Source organism: Epinephelus moara, chromosome 8 (assembly GCF_006386435.1).
Source record: "Epinephelus moara isolate mb chromosome 8, YSFRI_EMoa_1.0, whole genome shotgun sequence".
In the NCBI taxonomy this organism is placed as follows: domain Eukaryota; kingdom Metazoa; phylum Chordata; class Actinopteri; order Perciformes; family Serranidae; genus Epinephelus; species Epinephelus moara.
Genome location: NC_065513.1, coordinates 22,790,914 through 22,807,016, shown reverse-complemented (window position 1 = coordinate 22,807,016; position 16,103 = coordinate 22,790,914). Strand labels below are relative to the sequence as shown.

Below are 16,103 nucleotides of genomic sequence, written 5' to 3'. Positions count from 1 at the left end.
ACCTCGTCGCTAGATAGACCTACTCCTGAAAAACTCATGTCTGCGCAAGGCTTTTTGTCCCTACGAGGCCACCGTCATTTACCCGACGGGAGGGGTGAGCGAGTGAGCCCTGCAATCTAGAATTTGACCACTGATGTCACTGTTTTCAACGGTTTTCAACCCATTTTACACAGTGGCCCTTTAAGCGTTAGTTCGTCCAGTGTTCCTAAAATCACCACCCCAGGATGTTCAAAATAAACCCTCATTTCATCAAGTTAGATGTAAAAAATATGCTGTTTTTTTCCCACAGTTTCTCTTAGCTGGCCGTTTACAGTCCTGTAACATTGTCCCCAACACTCACAGCCATGTTTCTCAGCTCAGCTACCTGTTCAACCAGTAGAGATTGACCTCTGGTGGTGTGTGATGTGCACTACATACAATACATCCCCAGTACAGTATCCTTGTTTAATAGAAAGATGAGCGTCTGAATTTTTGACAGTAATAAAAATCATACTCTTGGGATTTCTAAATGCCCTGGTATACCGTAATACTGTGACACTGCCCATGCCTAACAGGTACTTATTTCAATTGTAAAACAAGATGTAAACAAACCATACCACAACACACCAGGAAACATGTTTGTTGTTTCCTGCTTTTGGTCCCATCCCACTTGCTCTCAGTCTGGTCAGGTTTCAATTATGCTTTTAAAACAGTTGACGAGAGAATTCTGGGAGATAAAGAACAACTCAGTGTCCCATTAATTTGCAATTACCACAGGGGCTGCTGTTTGGCAAAAGTCTCGCTTTAAAGTTGGAGTTTCTGATAAGTGGAATAAAAATCCCACCAAAGGGAAACACTGCTTTAAACAAATATTGTGTCTGTCAGAGTATGGTGTTCACCTTTCACCTGCTATGCGGTGTTTTTTTTTTATCAGGGTAGTTGTAGGATTACTCGCAAACTACTTTTACTCTCTTTTCGTAATCTTTATCTTTATCTTTCTCCTCACCCATCCCTTCTTCCCTCACCCTCCTTCCCCTCTTGGTTGGAGCAGCAAGGGCTAGAAGTGAGTGGTTACCGAACGCTGCCTGTCGGTCAGACTGCATGCTGCATGTAACGTCTTGTAAAATAATAGAAACAAGGATTGCACCATTATTTTCTTTTGAATTAGAATTGCACCTCCTCTGTCCAATTAAATGAGTTGATGATGGGGCAGAGTACCATTATTTTATAAGGTAGATTATTGAATCTCATGCTGAATGAAATACTGAATCTTTTGACCTTATGTAACTTGGCTACCGTGACGTTTTACATATAATGTCTTCTTATTTTATGTTTATATTTTTATATGAATGAAAAATCTGTATTTTACATTTCCAAATCCTTATGGCAATCCCTGTTTCATGAGATTGAGCATGAAGAATATGCTTTGTTATCGGAGCATGACGTGTTGTAATGTCAGCTGTGTCATGTATGATATCAGCCTGATAAGTCATGAACAAAGGTACTGTTGGAGCATAACAACAAATCAGATTTCCCCAAAGCTTCTTTTCAAAGCCAGGCAGAAAACACCCAGACTGCAGAGCCTGCGCTATAATTGGGAGAAAAGGCTACCGCTCTATATTTAGCAGAGATACTGCAATGTCTGGGTGCTCCCACTTTTCCAACACTTTGCCTTTATATGACATGTGCTGATGACTAATGGCTTTTTGCCCTATTTGTGTGAAGACAGAGACTATAGCAACCCCCAAAATAGCCAGAACCTGGCAATGTGGACACTCATATGGTAATGAAAACAAATGATCCACATGTAAGCTCCTGCACTGTGAAGTAGGTTACCAGATGTAGGTCAAAAGCAGGAGGGATAAAAATGAACTGATGTTTGTTTAATGGGGAAAGCTGTCTCAGGCAGCTACAAGGGCAAACAATTCATGAGGAACATGTTGTGTTTCTGCAGTGCTAACCTTCAGTGGAAGGCCGTTACACATTCATAGTGTGGAATAAGTTAATAGCAAGCTTTTTGGAGATGCTAACATATCAGCAAGGCATTCCTAAAGACGAGGGTGGCAACTGACGCCTACGCCTGTGCTAGGCAACAAACATTCTTTAGGCCAGTGGGAGTACTTTTTAATCTTGTGTAAGAGCCCAGCTTGCCTCAGTCAGGAAAAACAACAACATTTAGCCTTTAATCAGGTCCATAGCTGCCCATTGGTCCACTATCAACCAGGAAATCAAAACAATTTATATTTTCTCAGATTAATGCCAATCTACCATGGCGCAGTAACTGACTGGTGCTGTTTAACACGTTAGATTAAGATGCTGTCGGAGAGGAAGATGGAGCTGGAGCGTCGGGTACATGCCATGCTGGAGGAGAATGAGCTGCTGCAAAATACAGTGGAAGATCTCCGAGAGAGGACGCTGGTGTTGGAGAGGCAGTCTCACGAGAAGGACCTACAGGTACAGACACATGAAAAAGGACCTAAAATCTTTAAGAAATAGCTACTACCTCTGTAGATATTGTGAGCAAATTAGTTTCTACAAAGCTGTTTGTGTGTATACACCCCACACTTTGTCCTTGAAGTGGTCAGCTGACCCATCAGACCGCTACTAGTGCTTCCTGTTCATTGCTAAGCCACAGTTTTGCCTCCTCTGTTGTGTCCAGTTACGGCAGAGCCAGCTGGAGCTTCAGGAAGTTCAGGTGTCCCACAGGCAGCTGACTGCTCGGCTTGAGGAGCTATCGGAGGAGCACAGCCTCCATAGCCTCACCCCGCACCCATCCAGCCTGCTGTGTGAGATAGAACAGAGCATGGAGCAGGAGGAGCAGGAGCAGGAGAGAGAGCAGGTAGTTACTGTAGGATTGTGTTTAATTACAAAGATTGGTAAAATCACTGTCAGATACTTTGCTGTGCTTCTCTAAACACTCGCCTTGTCTGTTTAGCTGCGTCTTCAGCTATGGGAAGCCTACTGCGAAGTTCGATCGCTCTGCTCCCATCTCCGGGGAAACGACGTCACAGACTCAGCGCTGTCCACTGACTCTTCCATGGACGAGTCCTCTGAGACGTCCTCAGCCAAGGATGTGCCTACTGGGAGCCTCCACACCAGCCTGCTAGAGCTACGGAGGCTCACACAGAATCTGCTAGATGGCAACGAGTCCACGGTAATGATAACACACTGGCAACTAATCAGCACTGTCAAAATAGCCTCTATTTAAAAAAAGTGAGGTAATGACTCATATTATGACTCTAGTAATTTCCTAAGAATTTCCCTTGAAGAACTATGTAATTTGGTATTATTATAGGGAAAGCAGAGACAGTGGTCCAAGACATTGTAGGAAGGAGCCACTCCTTAATTTAATTTTTTAAAGAAAGAACCAGGAAATTATATAGTAATACCAGAGGAGTATTGTTTGTTAACTGCATGTACATGTATACAGTGACAGATTGAATAGGTTTTGCTGTGGGCTTGTCTCTGATCGCCTGCTTGTTTTCAGTTTTTCCTGCAGCTAGTAAAATGATACATAATGGAGACACCTCAACACGACCTAAGATGTCTGCTCTGCTGTTGCTATTTAGTCATTGTCTCTGGATTTTGTTAATATTTAGACAGCTTGATATGAGTAATTAGTGACTTTGGTGTATATTTATCATCAAATCACACATCTATCAGTAGCTATCAAGAATCCTAAACCAGTGACAGTTTAAAGCTGTAGTCGGTAACTTTTGTAAAAATTAGGTGTTGTCCTTTTTGCTAAAAACTGTCTCTATATCCACGAAGTATTACATGACATAGAAAGTCTGTGAAAAAAATCTTGTCCTTCCGCTTCCACGTTTTGCTTATAATGGCATTACTGCAGATGAACGAAAACAACCAATCAGAGCAGGGGAATCTCTAACGCAGCTGTCAATCATGTCAATCACTGTTCATGAGCTGCAGTCAAACTGTCAAACTAGGCAGCGCTGATCAAATATGAATCAAGATTCATATTTTGAATCTCAGAGGCAAATATTGTACAATTTACTCCTCTACTGCTTGTCAGTTAGCTTTAGTTACGTTTCAGATTTTGTGTTGAGTGAATATTTTGCTGCACACTGAATACTTTTTCTTTAAAGGTGTACTATGCAGGATTTCCCCCTTCCAAAAAACCCCCTACAACAACAATGTACAAAATAGACTCATACAAAAGTTATTCCTTATGACACACTAGGAGTGTGTGGTGGTGTATGTATCTGCAGAGGCTCTGCCCTCTGCCTGCGTTTTCTTATTGTCTTCTTATTTTGCTGTGTCGGGAAGTTCTTGGGCACAGCGCACAGGTGAGGTCGAGACTTTATAAAAACATAGCGACCAGGTGCCGGACTGTGAGCAGCACGCATTCAAGAGGAAGCTATGAAAATGGCAGACACAGCGTTGAAGTAACTCAAATACAGCGAGGCAAAACGCCAAGCAGACAAAGCTGTGTTGGCTTTCACTTTCACTGGCAATGCTGTAACAGTAGCAGATAAATTCCTGCATAGTATACCTTTAAGTACTTTAAGTACATTTAGCTTATAATACTTACTTACTTTTACTTAAGTAAGGTTTTGAACGCAGGACTTTTACTTGTAGTGTAGTCTTTTCAGTGTGGTATCAATCCTTTTACTTAAGTAAAGGATATGATTACATCTTCTATTACTGCTCAAAACATGTAATATTTGTTTTTTAGGGGGAAAAAACTGTTACGGTATTACAGTTACGTTACAGTATAAGGAACCTCTGGGACCCGTAAAATAAAGTGTTACCAAAAGTTTGGTGATGTTGTAAAGCTGAAACAAACTTTTAAAGATGTTTTAACGACAGCTAACTTAATAATGCTTTGACAGGTTGGAGCCTCAGTGGGCGTTTTTTCAATAATAACCTGTGGGTGGTGGGCAGATATATGGGCTGTGAGTGTGTGTTGTGAAGTGTCGTGTGTTGCGTGTTGAAAGGGCTCGCGCCGCAGTGACGAGGAGGCTCTGGAGGAGCAGTTGAGAAAGCTGGGAGAGGAGCTGAGAGAAGTCAGAGAGCTGCACGAAGCCGAGCAGGACAAAACACGCAGCAATGAAGACGAGATGCTACAGCTGCACAATCAGGTACTTGCTTCAGTAACACAACTGTACATCTGCTCACACATACACATGCTACATATGTTTGCATCGATGAAACATAAGAGATCAGGTGATACATAGAGAGACTAAAGCATGAGCAGAAGGCACAAATCTTCACAGACAGTTATAGATCACATTCAGTCTTACTTGGCTTGATGACATTGCATTAAGGAGTGCTCATGTCTAAGAATAACATTTTGACAGCTTAGTGCCGCAGATGTCGTCCTCACCAGTTTATGTCCTAGTCTGAATTTGATGCATGTTGTTTGTAGTGTAGGACATTGCTTCAACCTTGTCTTCTTTCTGCCAGGACAGCTCTCGCTCTCCTGTGGGTTTAAAGGGCCATCTTACTTGACCTACATGAAATAAACTACACAGGCAGTCAGTTGTTTTCCTGTTGAACAAAGTCAACTAAACATCAGTCTTACACATGAGCACCCCTCGGACATCAGCCACTGGATGCAATCTTGAATATTGTGAGGCCTCCGATAAACACATCTGTGTCATTCTCCCATGTGATCTGCAGATGGCACTGCTCTCTGTAGAGATGTGCTCTCTCCGGGAGGATAACGAGCGGATGAGGACGATGTCTGAAGTCCGAGAACCCAGCGAGCAGCTCCAGACTGCTATCAGAGACAGAGACGACGCCATAGCCAAGTGAGATCACAAGACAAATGCAAATACGCAGTTTCTCACAGACAACGCAACTGTCTTCATCAATATAATGTCACATTTAGTTATAGTTTTGGCAAGTGTTCCTGTTAGTAATATTGACATTGTCCTCAAAAAGTTGATTTATGTTCATTGCTGAGATCTGGGGATATGGTTACATCCCTTAAAGATTTCACAGGGCAAGAAACAAGTGGAGTCAGACAGTCAGATGGTCTTTAATTTAAACAAAACTCCAGGTTAATCAAACGTATTTGGACGAGGACCTTTTAGTTCTCCCCTGGTAAACACTGTTAACTCTGTCAGCACTTTTGCTGTTGTAATGGATTTAGCGCTGCTTTTTTTAGCTGCTTAGCCACCTCTATGTTGAGAACCATGTACAGACAACTCATACGCTCTGAGCTTCGCATGTATCCCCTTTAAATTTGCCCTTTATATCCTTTTTTATCTCTTCGACGCAGGGATTATAGATACGGAAATATACCTATTTGTTCAATATGAGATATGAGGCTACAGCCAGTAGCTGCATACCTTAACTTTAGCATAAAGCTGGAGGCTGGGAAAAAACAGCTAGCCTAGCTCTGTCCAAAGCTAAAAAAATCTGCTTACCAATATCTCAACAGCTCACTCTTTAACAAATTATATCTCTTCTGTTTAATTCATACAAAAAACAAAATGTAAAAACAAGCCAGAAACAAACAGTTTCTTGGCTGGAAGCAATGACTTCCTGGAATCTTGTGGTCATCATGAGGTTGTAACCGTATCATGTTAATTTAGACTTTAAACTTTAGAGGTGCTGGTAGGTCAATATGTGTTACAATTGGACAGGGGCAGGCTAGTTGCTTCTCCCTTCCTCTACTCTTTATGCTAAACTACCGATATATATGAATCCTAACTGTAGCCTTATGTTTACCAATCTTTTCATCTAACTATCTGCAAGAACGTGAATAAGCGTGTTTACCAAAATGTTGAACTATTCCTTCAAGGAGTTATTCTACATTGATCACCATCTAAGTTTCAATAGGGTCTTCATGCTAGTAGGATGTCACAAGTTGCTCTGTGTGTGTGTGTCTTGCAGGAAGAAAGCGGTGGAGATGGAACTGGCCAAGTGTAAAATAGACATCATGTCTCTGAATAGCCAGCTCCTGGATGCCATCCAGCAGAAGCTCAACCTGTCGCAGCAGCTGGAGGCCTGGCAGGTGGGTCAAAGGTCACAAGCATTATATTAGTAAAAGCCTAACAGTACTTTTATAGTACTCTGAAGCAGCCATTTTAAGGTTGTTACATAAATAAAGCTGTTCTGTAAATGTAGTTTCTGGATTAATTTTGTTCACCTAAGTTTAGATTAAATTAGAAATACACATTTATATAATGTGTATAAGAATGAAATTAAACTAACTGCCACCACAGTTTGTCCATTTTCCTTCCCTTCCCTGTAACTTGTGTTAAGTGTTAGTCTGTTTTAAAAAAGAATCTGGTCACATCCAGTAAACCATTCGATTAACTTCTAAGTGTGTTTGTCAGTTGCTTGTCTTTGATGGGTGTCCATAAGGAAACATATTACCTATGTAGCCTGAGGACACTGTGTGTACGTGTGTGTTTGTTCCCTCCCTCCCCTCCCTCATCTGTAACTAGCAGCTCTCTCCTCTCTCTTCTCCCTGCCCACAGTTTGCCTCCTCAGGGCTCTTTACTGTTTGGCTCTTGTGGTTTCTGATCTAGTGGCCTTTCTCAGCTTCCGTACCACCCTTTCTCCCCTGTGGTACCCCCCCTCCTGCCTTAGAGGTGAGCCTGAGCTGTGCCATCTCGCCATTTCACCCTGCACTAACTGACTACGCCATGCTGAGCCATTCCATGCCATGGTTAACTGAGTCAGGAGAAACGCCCATCGCAGCTTCCTTTCTATCTGAAACCATTAATCACCACAGAGAACCATCCCAACCCACCACCCACTTTCTGCACCTGCCTCTGTCTCCTCTCTCCATACACCTGTATCTGCCAAAGGTTTTTAGGAGATTGGTTCACTGGTCAGCTTACCTGTTGAGAGATGAGCACTCAGACACCAAAAACACCCAAAATAGGTCATAATTCTTGGCAGGTGCTTAGTTGTATTAATGTTTTAGCTGTATATAAAAAGACTAACATTTTACTGATAAAAGTCTGTGTTTATTTACTAAGTACTAGATTTTACTCTTTCATCACAGTTGTTGCCAAATTCATTTAGCAGATTGTCAGAGCCCCCTGGTGGCTTTGTCTCTCAGGTACTACTAACAACCATCATAGAAGCAGGGTGTCTGCAGATCCTTATAAGGTCTTAAAATGTCTTGAATTCAGCTTTTTTTCCCTTTTACATCAGGCCTTAAAGGTCATTAGATAATTTAAAATTTTATTATATGAGGTCTTAATTGCCACAAACATTTTATCTAATTTAATTTATCCATCTTATAATTCCTTTTTTCAAATAAGACAGGTCTTCTGTTGTTTTTCAGATTTTTCAGATGTTTGAATTTTCTTGTGAATTACTAAATATAGTTGCATCCTAAAAGCGTATCAAAATAGATAATCTGATGCGAAAAATGACTCCTCGTCTAACTCTTCACAAAGTTAGGGAGTCATTGATTCAGAATATTTCACCTGGAAACTTTTGGTGACTTTTTGAGAAGCCAGAAACCACAGCTGAAATTCCATAACCCACTGCTTTTTCTTCTTATTGACTGCTGCCACATCATATTCAAGGCTGGACTACTAATGGTGCAAAGCACAAACTGACACAAGCTCCAGAACTCCAAGCTGACTCTGCTGTGCAACTGGTTTGTGCTAATGTAATTGAATTGGTTGGAGGCTCAATCCCTGGCAGGGGTATTATGAAACTAAACTAAAAACCAAAAGAAGGTGTGAAAAAAAGTTTTAGTAATCTGAAATAAAAATAAAAGCCAGACTTAAGAAGTAAAAGAAGACTAATTGTTTTTGTGTACAAAAATTAAATGAAATAGAAAATACACAGGGAAGTCTTTAGTTTCAGTTTTTGTCAAATGCATCAAATTTGTCAACACAAGCATGAGGAGGTGTTGGTGCATATGTTTATTGAGACTGGGATGTCTGTATGACTCTGAGTCAGTTACCTTTGCAAAGTTTTGTGTTTGTACTGTGAAACCTGTTCTAAATTTCTTAAATCTTGCCCCTGAAAAATACACCTTTAGTATAATTAGCATCTAAAACAAAGAAAACTAAACTCAAAGTAAACATTTTTAAACAATAAACACTGAAGTGAAAATAGCAAACTCACTTTGGAAACAAACTCAAACTAAACTGAATTGAAAACAAAAATTAAAAACAAAATGAAATTCAAAAGTAATGATAAATACAAAACTATAATAGCTCTGATCCCTGGCTCCTCCTGTAAAAGTGTTGTAGTGCCCTCGAGCCGAATGCAGAACACTAATGGTAAGGCTGGAACCTTGTGATGTTGCTCGCTGGCATCTGTGTGAGTGTGTGTTTATTGTGTGTTAATTACCATACTGCAAATCTGAGGCCGGGTAATATTAGGTAAACAACAACAGCTCTAAAAGGGATGAAAGGTGACTCTGGTGTCTCTGTAATCATTACCTAACAGGTAACTCGATCAATGAGTCCGATCTCCCCAGAATTTCCTGCACCACCCTACCATACGCCGTCTCTGAGTGACACATCTCTCCTGTCTTTCTCTCATTCACTTCTTTGCCCATGTGCTCTAGGATGATATGCACAGAGTGATTGACCAGCAGTTGATGGACAAGTACCAGGACGAGTGGCGCTCGGCTCCTACCTCCCTGTCAGGGTCATCGCGGGCCCACGGCGGCCAGTCATCCAGACGAGCTCACCGCATCTCCGACCGGGACAAGAGACTTTTCTCTTTTTTCAAAAAGAACTGAGCCCCCATTGGACTGGTCCTGAGCACAGCAGACAGACAGACAGACAAGGTGAGGGAGAAGGAGGGAGGAACATCACAGTATAGGGGTAACAACACAGCCAAAGATGGGCAGTGGCACACACTGAGGTTTGTGGGGGGAGGGGGAGGGGGGGGGTCATTTTGCACTTTATCTGTCCCATTACTCTTCTCCGTGCTGATTAATTGGTGACTGCTGACAGTGAGAAATAGAAATATAAGAATAAGACTTCCCCAGAGGCTTTGGCTTCAGCCCCTCTTACAGAAAGCTATCGGTCTTTCAGAGACATGAACAGGGTCACAAAGTTTACCTCCAAAGAGGAAGGTTTCCTTGTAGTGCCTACGACCATCTCTACTAGCCCACTGCCAACTCTGTAGAGAGGGAACACTATGTACAAACTCTTACTGTATGCATCCCACTTATCAGGCCAAGGAGTCTGGGGAAAGACAGGTGGCTGTATGGGACTCTGCAGGATTGTGGGACTGAGTTATATGTCAGAATATGACCCAGCCCACATGTGATCTCTCAGGTTTATTCATTTGTTCAGGGGATGTTCACGACATGAGGCAACAGGGAGATGTATCAGGACTATAGTGTGCTGTGTATCTGACAAAAAGATTGCTTATTTTCTTATTGACGAAGATTTAGCATGGTATAATGCCCCGGGCCCAAACTTCCAATCAGAGTGAGAAAAAGAAAACCTTTAAACAGGTACTTAAAGATTTAATATTGCACTTTCATAAAGTTTTGGGACTGATTATAGACATATTTAAGCTGCACTAATCAATATTTTTTATATAAACAATGTATGATGTGAAAGGGGTCACTCATAGCCAAACCTGACTTCACATGTTCCCCTCAGCTCTACGGAGCATTTCAGCCTTTTTTTAAAATTTATTTTAGCTCATTATTATGATTGTACAGTCATCATTCTTACTCTTTTAGTTCAATCAATCAACCAATCAATCAATCAATCAATTGATGGCATGTGATATGATATGAATACAATTATAGTGAAATGTAAGTCAACCCTGTTTTTAGCAGCAGGTAGTTGTTGTCATCAAAAAGCTCTGATGCAATGAGTGTCCTCTACTGTGCTCTAATGGCAGACAGACATGGTTAGCATCCAGCGGGTAAACATAGCGGAGAATTTAGCAGCTACAGATACTTCTAACATTTCCGCCAGGAGTTATATTGAGATTAAAACAGCTAGACGAAGAGTGAATATGGTGGGTGGCTAAAAACACAAGTGCTGCTCAAAGTGTGAAAAACTGTTGGCTAACATTTGCTAAATAACTTTAAAGGGTGATTATATGTATATTGTTTACAGCTAGTTCCATTAGCCCCCAAAATTATGCAGCTTTAAACAACTTATTAAATTCAAAGTAAGCCAAGATATACCAACTTTTAGCTTCTAATATCAAATAAAAAACACTGGCTCCTACATTTCCCACAATGCAGCCAATACTTTTTTCAATAGACCCGTCCTGCCTAGCAAATGTCATCATCCTTTATATTCTACGAGCTCAGTTTTTAGCACTGGTTTTCTGTTATAAATTTGTAGATGAGATAACCCTGATGACATCATCAGGGGTAAATTTCTGAGACTAAAGATAGCTCCACGGAGAGCCACAAGACATTTAACAACTGGTTTTACACGCTTTAGAAAATTCCCATGACTAGTAAACTGACTTTTCTGAGTGAAATCAGTGGAATCCCCCTTAAAACTCCTGTTTGTAATGACACATACCATCATTGTTATGTTTCATGTTTCACACTGAAGTAAAGCAAAATCAAGCTTGAGCAGGGCAAGAGGATCCTTAAACTGAGTTAGCGAGTGTTTAAAAAACAGCACTTTTTAGTAGGGCTTGTGGGCTTGTGGTGAACTCTATGACGCCTTCATGCTCATCTCCAGCATCTGAATAAACCTTTGGGTGACTGAAGTTGTTATCGTTTGTCCTGGTGGTATAATTTTCCACAGTTAACGTTATATTTGACATTTAAAATATGTATCATTTGTCAAAGAAAAAGGCACTGTCCGACATTGTCCTCATGATGTCAATCATCTTCCTAGTTGACCAAATTTTAAAAAAATGTTTACATCAGCTTGAGAAGGAGGAAGAGCTACGTAGAATGCTTATCGATCAATCCAGCTCACAATTACCTGTTGAATTTCCTATCATTATAAGGCATGTCGGTGTACAGACACCTCCACTAAACTTCCTCTGCAGCGGACCACAAAGGGTGCAAAATTAACTTTTATGTCCACCAGCCAAACAGCTAGTGAATGTTCACATTTTACCAGCCACTCAATAGATAACCATAGTTTTTTTGTTTTGCTTTTTTGGCTAGTGAGTGAAACAAATCTCCCAGCCACTTACATATTCTACCAGCATTTGGCTGGTGGATGGTGCTTATTTTGTACCCTGGGTCCACATCTGAGCTGCTTTGGTTCAACACTAATAGAAAAAGGTCTACCTCCATTCTCATTGCTTCAATACTTCATGGGCACTTTGATTTCTTAGCTGCCGGGCTTCCTTTTTAGGTGACATACATATCTGTGACTCCATTAGTAATACAGTATGTGTTGACCTGAAATCTCCGAGCATGAATGACTTACAGTGTGGCACAGTTATGTCTCATGTCTGTCTGTGTTTGAACTCATGTTTAATGCAACTGTGCAAACCTATGCAGATGTCTTCTTGTCATCTCAGCTGGTTGTTGGGAAGGATCAACCCAAAGAATGATTTTTATAAAAAGTCAAATAGGTTTGGATGAAATCGTTATATTTATAAGAAAAAAATGCATACCTTTTGAATGAAAATCTTTTTTTAGAAAGAAATATACCTGTATGTTGTTATTTCGAGGCTATTTTTTTCATGTGTGTCATCAAAGTGAGCAGGAATTCACATGGTGAGTTGGACATTATCACTCATATGTATGTCTCTTTGACTGTTTGGTTGTGGCATGTAGTAGAGCTGGCAGGAGATTCATGAGTAGTGATGCGTGATTTAACAGGAAGACCCCAAGAAGCCTCATGAATCTCAATTATTAATCTAAGAGTGCCCCCTGAATTCCAAACGTAGTTGACAATTTTTGGTACAACTCCCTGATAAGTCACCCTTTATAAACAGTTTAGAAACTTTAATTAATCTGTATTTTAATCGTTAATAAATTGTAGATGAGAAAATCAATACCACCCTCATGTCTACAGCCAGTAACCAGTTAGCTTAGCTCAGTACAAAGACGGGTAAGAGGGGCAAACGGCTAGCCAGGTAACTTTCTCATCTAACTCTCCATTGAAAAGCAAATACAAGTTTTCTCCAAAATTATAGTTATTAATAAAGGGGTATATGTTTAATCTGCAGTTATGCATGTTAATAAATCATTAATAAAAATTTAAGACTTTCTCGTTTTCTAATACACCAGTAGCAAATGTTGATAAGTCAACTGTAAATATAAATGTTTACAAGCCATTATTTAATGGTTCCCACAACAAGCTAGACAAAAATAAATGGTTCAAATGCTCTGCAGTCCTTTTCCAGGATGTCAGAGATCAAGCTACTGATTGGATGTCTTCCTAATGAGTTTAAGAGCTAAAACGATTTTTTTTATTTAACCATGAAAGCCTCATTGACATAAAAAATCGTTGGTCATGATGGGCAATGAGTAACAGAGAAACAAGATAAGATAGGTAAAACAAATAACTAAAAAACAAAAATAACTAAGACCAATTCAAAACAACATAAAGGAATACTTCACCTGCAAGCTTACTATTTGTACATGAATTACTCGCCCCTTGTTGCCTTGAATTTGTGAAGAAAACTGTTTTCCTTGCCTGCCTCCACAGTAACTGGGGAATCCAAAAAAGGAAGACTCAAGTAACAGCAAAACTACATCAAAACATCCATTAACAAACTCTCACACAACTACTGCAGTATAATCAAAGTCTCATTTTGTTGTTGTGTGCCCAGTACTTTCCAAACATCTGCATTTTCTGAGAAACATGCTGATTTAAAACACTTCAGTACAAACAGTCTTATGCAGGATTCAGTAGTCTGTCTTGGCAGAGTGCATGCATGTGCTCAGGCTTGCTACTTGTTGGCAAAAGGTTTTATAAAACACATTTTAGCTAAAAAAAAAAAAAAAAAAGCAAATTTTCCAATGTTAGATTTTACTGCAGAGGGCTAGATATTGATTTTAAAAAAAACTCTATATAAAGGGTGTCTTACTAGAAAGTTCTTTCACTGCTCCTGTCTGATCAGGAACTCTAAAATAGAAACATGTTCCTCCCCCAGGCTGAAAAAATGGAAAATGTGCAAGTGAGTGGATTCAAACACTGAACATTCATATCCATGTGTTTATAGTTTAGGACTCCCTTCCAGAGATGGCAGCAAGCTTGGATTTAACACCACTCACTCCTGCCACAACCAGATTGTAATTTGTCTCACTTCATGTCACATTTTTGTTAGAATAACAACACATTGTAACATATTTGGTTCTGTCGGCATTATGTTGTAATTACTGTTTGCATCATGTTTGACTGTGTGTATTGTTCAATTCTGTCACTCCCGACACTGTAGACTGTACTGATTCATTTTTTAATTTAAAGCATTTTCAAAGTGCTGTCTGCTGCGTGTTTGTGTGGTCAACATCCTGATGCTGCCACTGTGGTCCGAGTGTGTGTTGCAGCAACAGACGGACATGCCATCAAGTGTGTTTTCTGTTGCTCGTCTCCACTTGGTCGGATGTTGTTTTGGAATGTAGTGCTTTTGGTGGGCTCATTGTGCTCCCTGTGAGTGCTTCCATTCACCACTGACTAACGGCACTGTTTCAGTTACAGAATGCTTCAAACTATTCAAAATATTTACCATGCAATTTTCTTAGCATTTTGGGGATTTTTTTGTACAAATAAATACTTTACAATCTGTGTGTCTCCCCTGACTTGGCCTTGAAATACAGATGCTTTCCCTCTGTGAGTTTCACACTCGGGAGTGTTGTAGATAAGCTGCTGATGCTTCTAACTTTCTGCTGGAATATAAAAACACACCATTATCTACAGAGAATAAAATAATAGCAGATAGAGGAGACCCAACAAAAGTTTTACACAAAAGGATTATATATCTTTACCTGTATGATGCGGGCAAACAACATGCAAACTGAATGAGCTCAGATCATTAATATCACAATGTAAGCACCCTATCATGATGACCTGTTGTCATCTCAGCTGATTGTTGAGATGGATCCACACAAAGAACATATGTATAAAAAGCTGAATCGGCTCAAACAGAATCCTAATGACTGATGATCCTAACTTTTGCTCTAGCACCACCATGAAGTCGACATTTGTGTTTTGAGTAAAATGTCTCAGCAGTTACTGGATGAATTTCCATAAAATGTGGTACAAAAAAACACCACTCACCTTAAGGTTGAATTGTAATTTGGTCATCCTCTGTCACCATCAGGTCACAATTTCAGTTTGTCCAATGCTTTGATTTATGACTATATGCTGCAAAACTGATGACATCCCCATCAACCTCAGATTGTGATGGTATGCTGTAATTTTAAAGGGCCTCCAGGTGATATTCACAGCATTAATATAGCAGGAAAACACTATTTGTTATGTAAAGATACAGCTGAGTAATTGCATCCTGAGCAGCGAATGAGGTCACTGTGGATGTATAACGAGAACCTGATACAGTGTTGGAGGTGGAGCCCCGGGGCCTTTGAATGCAGTGCCAGTGCCAAAAAGCTTGATTTACGTGGTATTAAATTACCCTGATCTTCTGCATGATGGGGCCCATAGAGCAAAGGCATTAGAGACTTTGGGCCAGGCGGCTAACCTTGGTTTAGTCCTCTGTAAACTTAGATAGGAATGAAATGATCTGACCATGCAGCTCTTGTAGACCTTAGTTTTTTTTTGGACCAAAAGGATCAAATTCTAATCGTTGAACGATTTCACAGAGGTTTGACACTCAAAAAAAAAAAAAAAAAATTAATCCACTGAGTTACACACGTCTCTTTCACAATTTAAGTCTATGGGGGAAAAAAGTCTTTTTGGGCCCCATGGCGTCATGAGATGGACCCAGAAATTGTATTTCCACATTTGGCCACTATGTCAAATTGGCTTCAAAGCCTGGTGCTGTTTCTGGGAGCTTGGAAGTCGCGCTCCCTCTGTGTGTTGTGACCCGAGCGTCCCTGTTCATTGTTGTTACATGTAGGTCCCCTGTGTGCGTCCAAGGGTCTAGCTAATTAGCCCCTGCCCTGCAGTGCACTCATGGTTACTGCTGATACTGGGATGCGGTCAATGCAGGAGAGCAGCCCCCACCCATTGTCCCCCCCAGGTTAACACCGTCAGCTCTATAGGCACTGTCACCATTGTTAGCACTGTTTGCGCGGTTAGCACTATGAGCTG

At 40.5% G+C, this 16,103-nt stretch overlaps 1 protein-coding gene across 2 annotated transcripts in view; it reads left to right on the top strand.

Annotated features, from left to right (window-relative positions):
- Positions 1–15,590, top strand: part of bicdl1 (BICD family like cargo adaptor 1) — a 30,762-nt gene extending 15,172 nt beyond the window's left edge. The window contains exons 4-11 of one of the 2 annotated variants that reach the window (XM_050051180.1): positions 1,031–1,042; positions 2,287–2,433; positions 2,639–2,818; positions 2,915–3,133; positions 4,938–5,081; positions 5,623–5,753; positions 6,844–6,964; positions 9,497–15,590. In XM_050051180.1, the coding sequence (XP_049907137.1) occupies positions 1,031–1,042; positions 2,287–2,433; positions 2,639–2,818; positions 2,915–3,133; positions 4,938–5,081; positions 5,623–5,753; positions 6,844–6,964; positions 9,497–9,673 (1,131 nt within the window). In that variant the 3' untranslated portion in view covers positions 9,674–15,590. The remainder of the gene's footprint in view (positions 1–1,030; positions 1,043–2,286; positions 2,434–2,638; positions 2,819–2,914; positions 3,134–4,937; positions 5,082–5,622; positions 5,754–6,843; positions 6,965–9,496) is intronic. The other variant, XM_050051181.1, reaches the window with a different exon arrangement.
- The last annotated feature ends 513 nt before the right edge of the window (positions 15,591–16,103 follow it).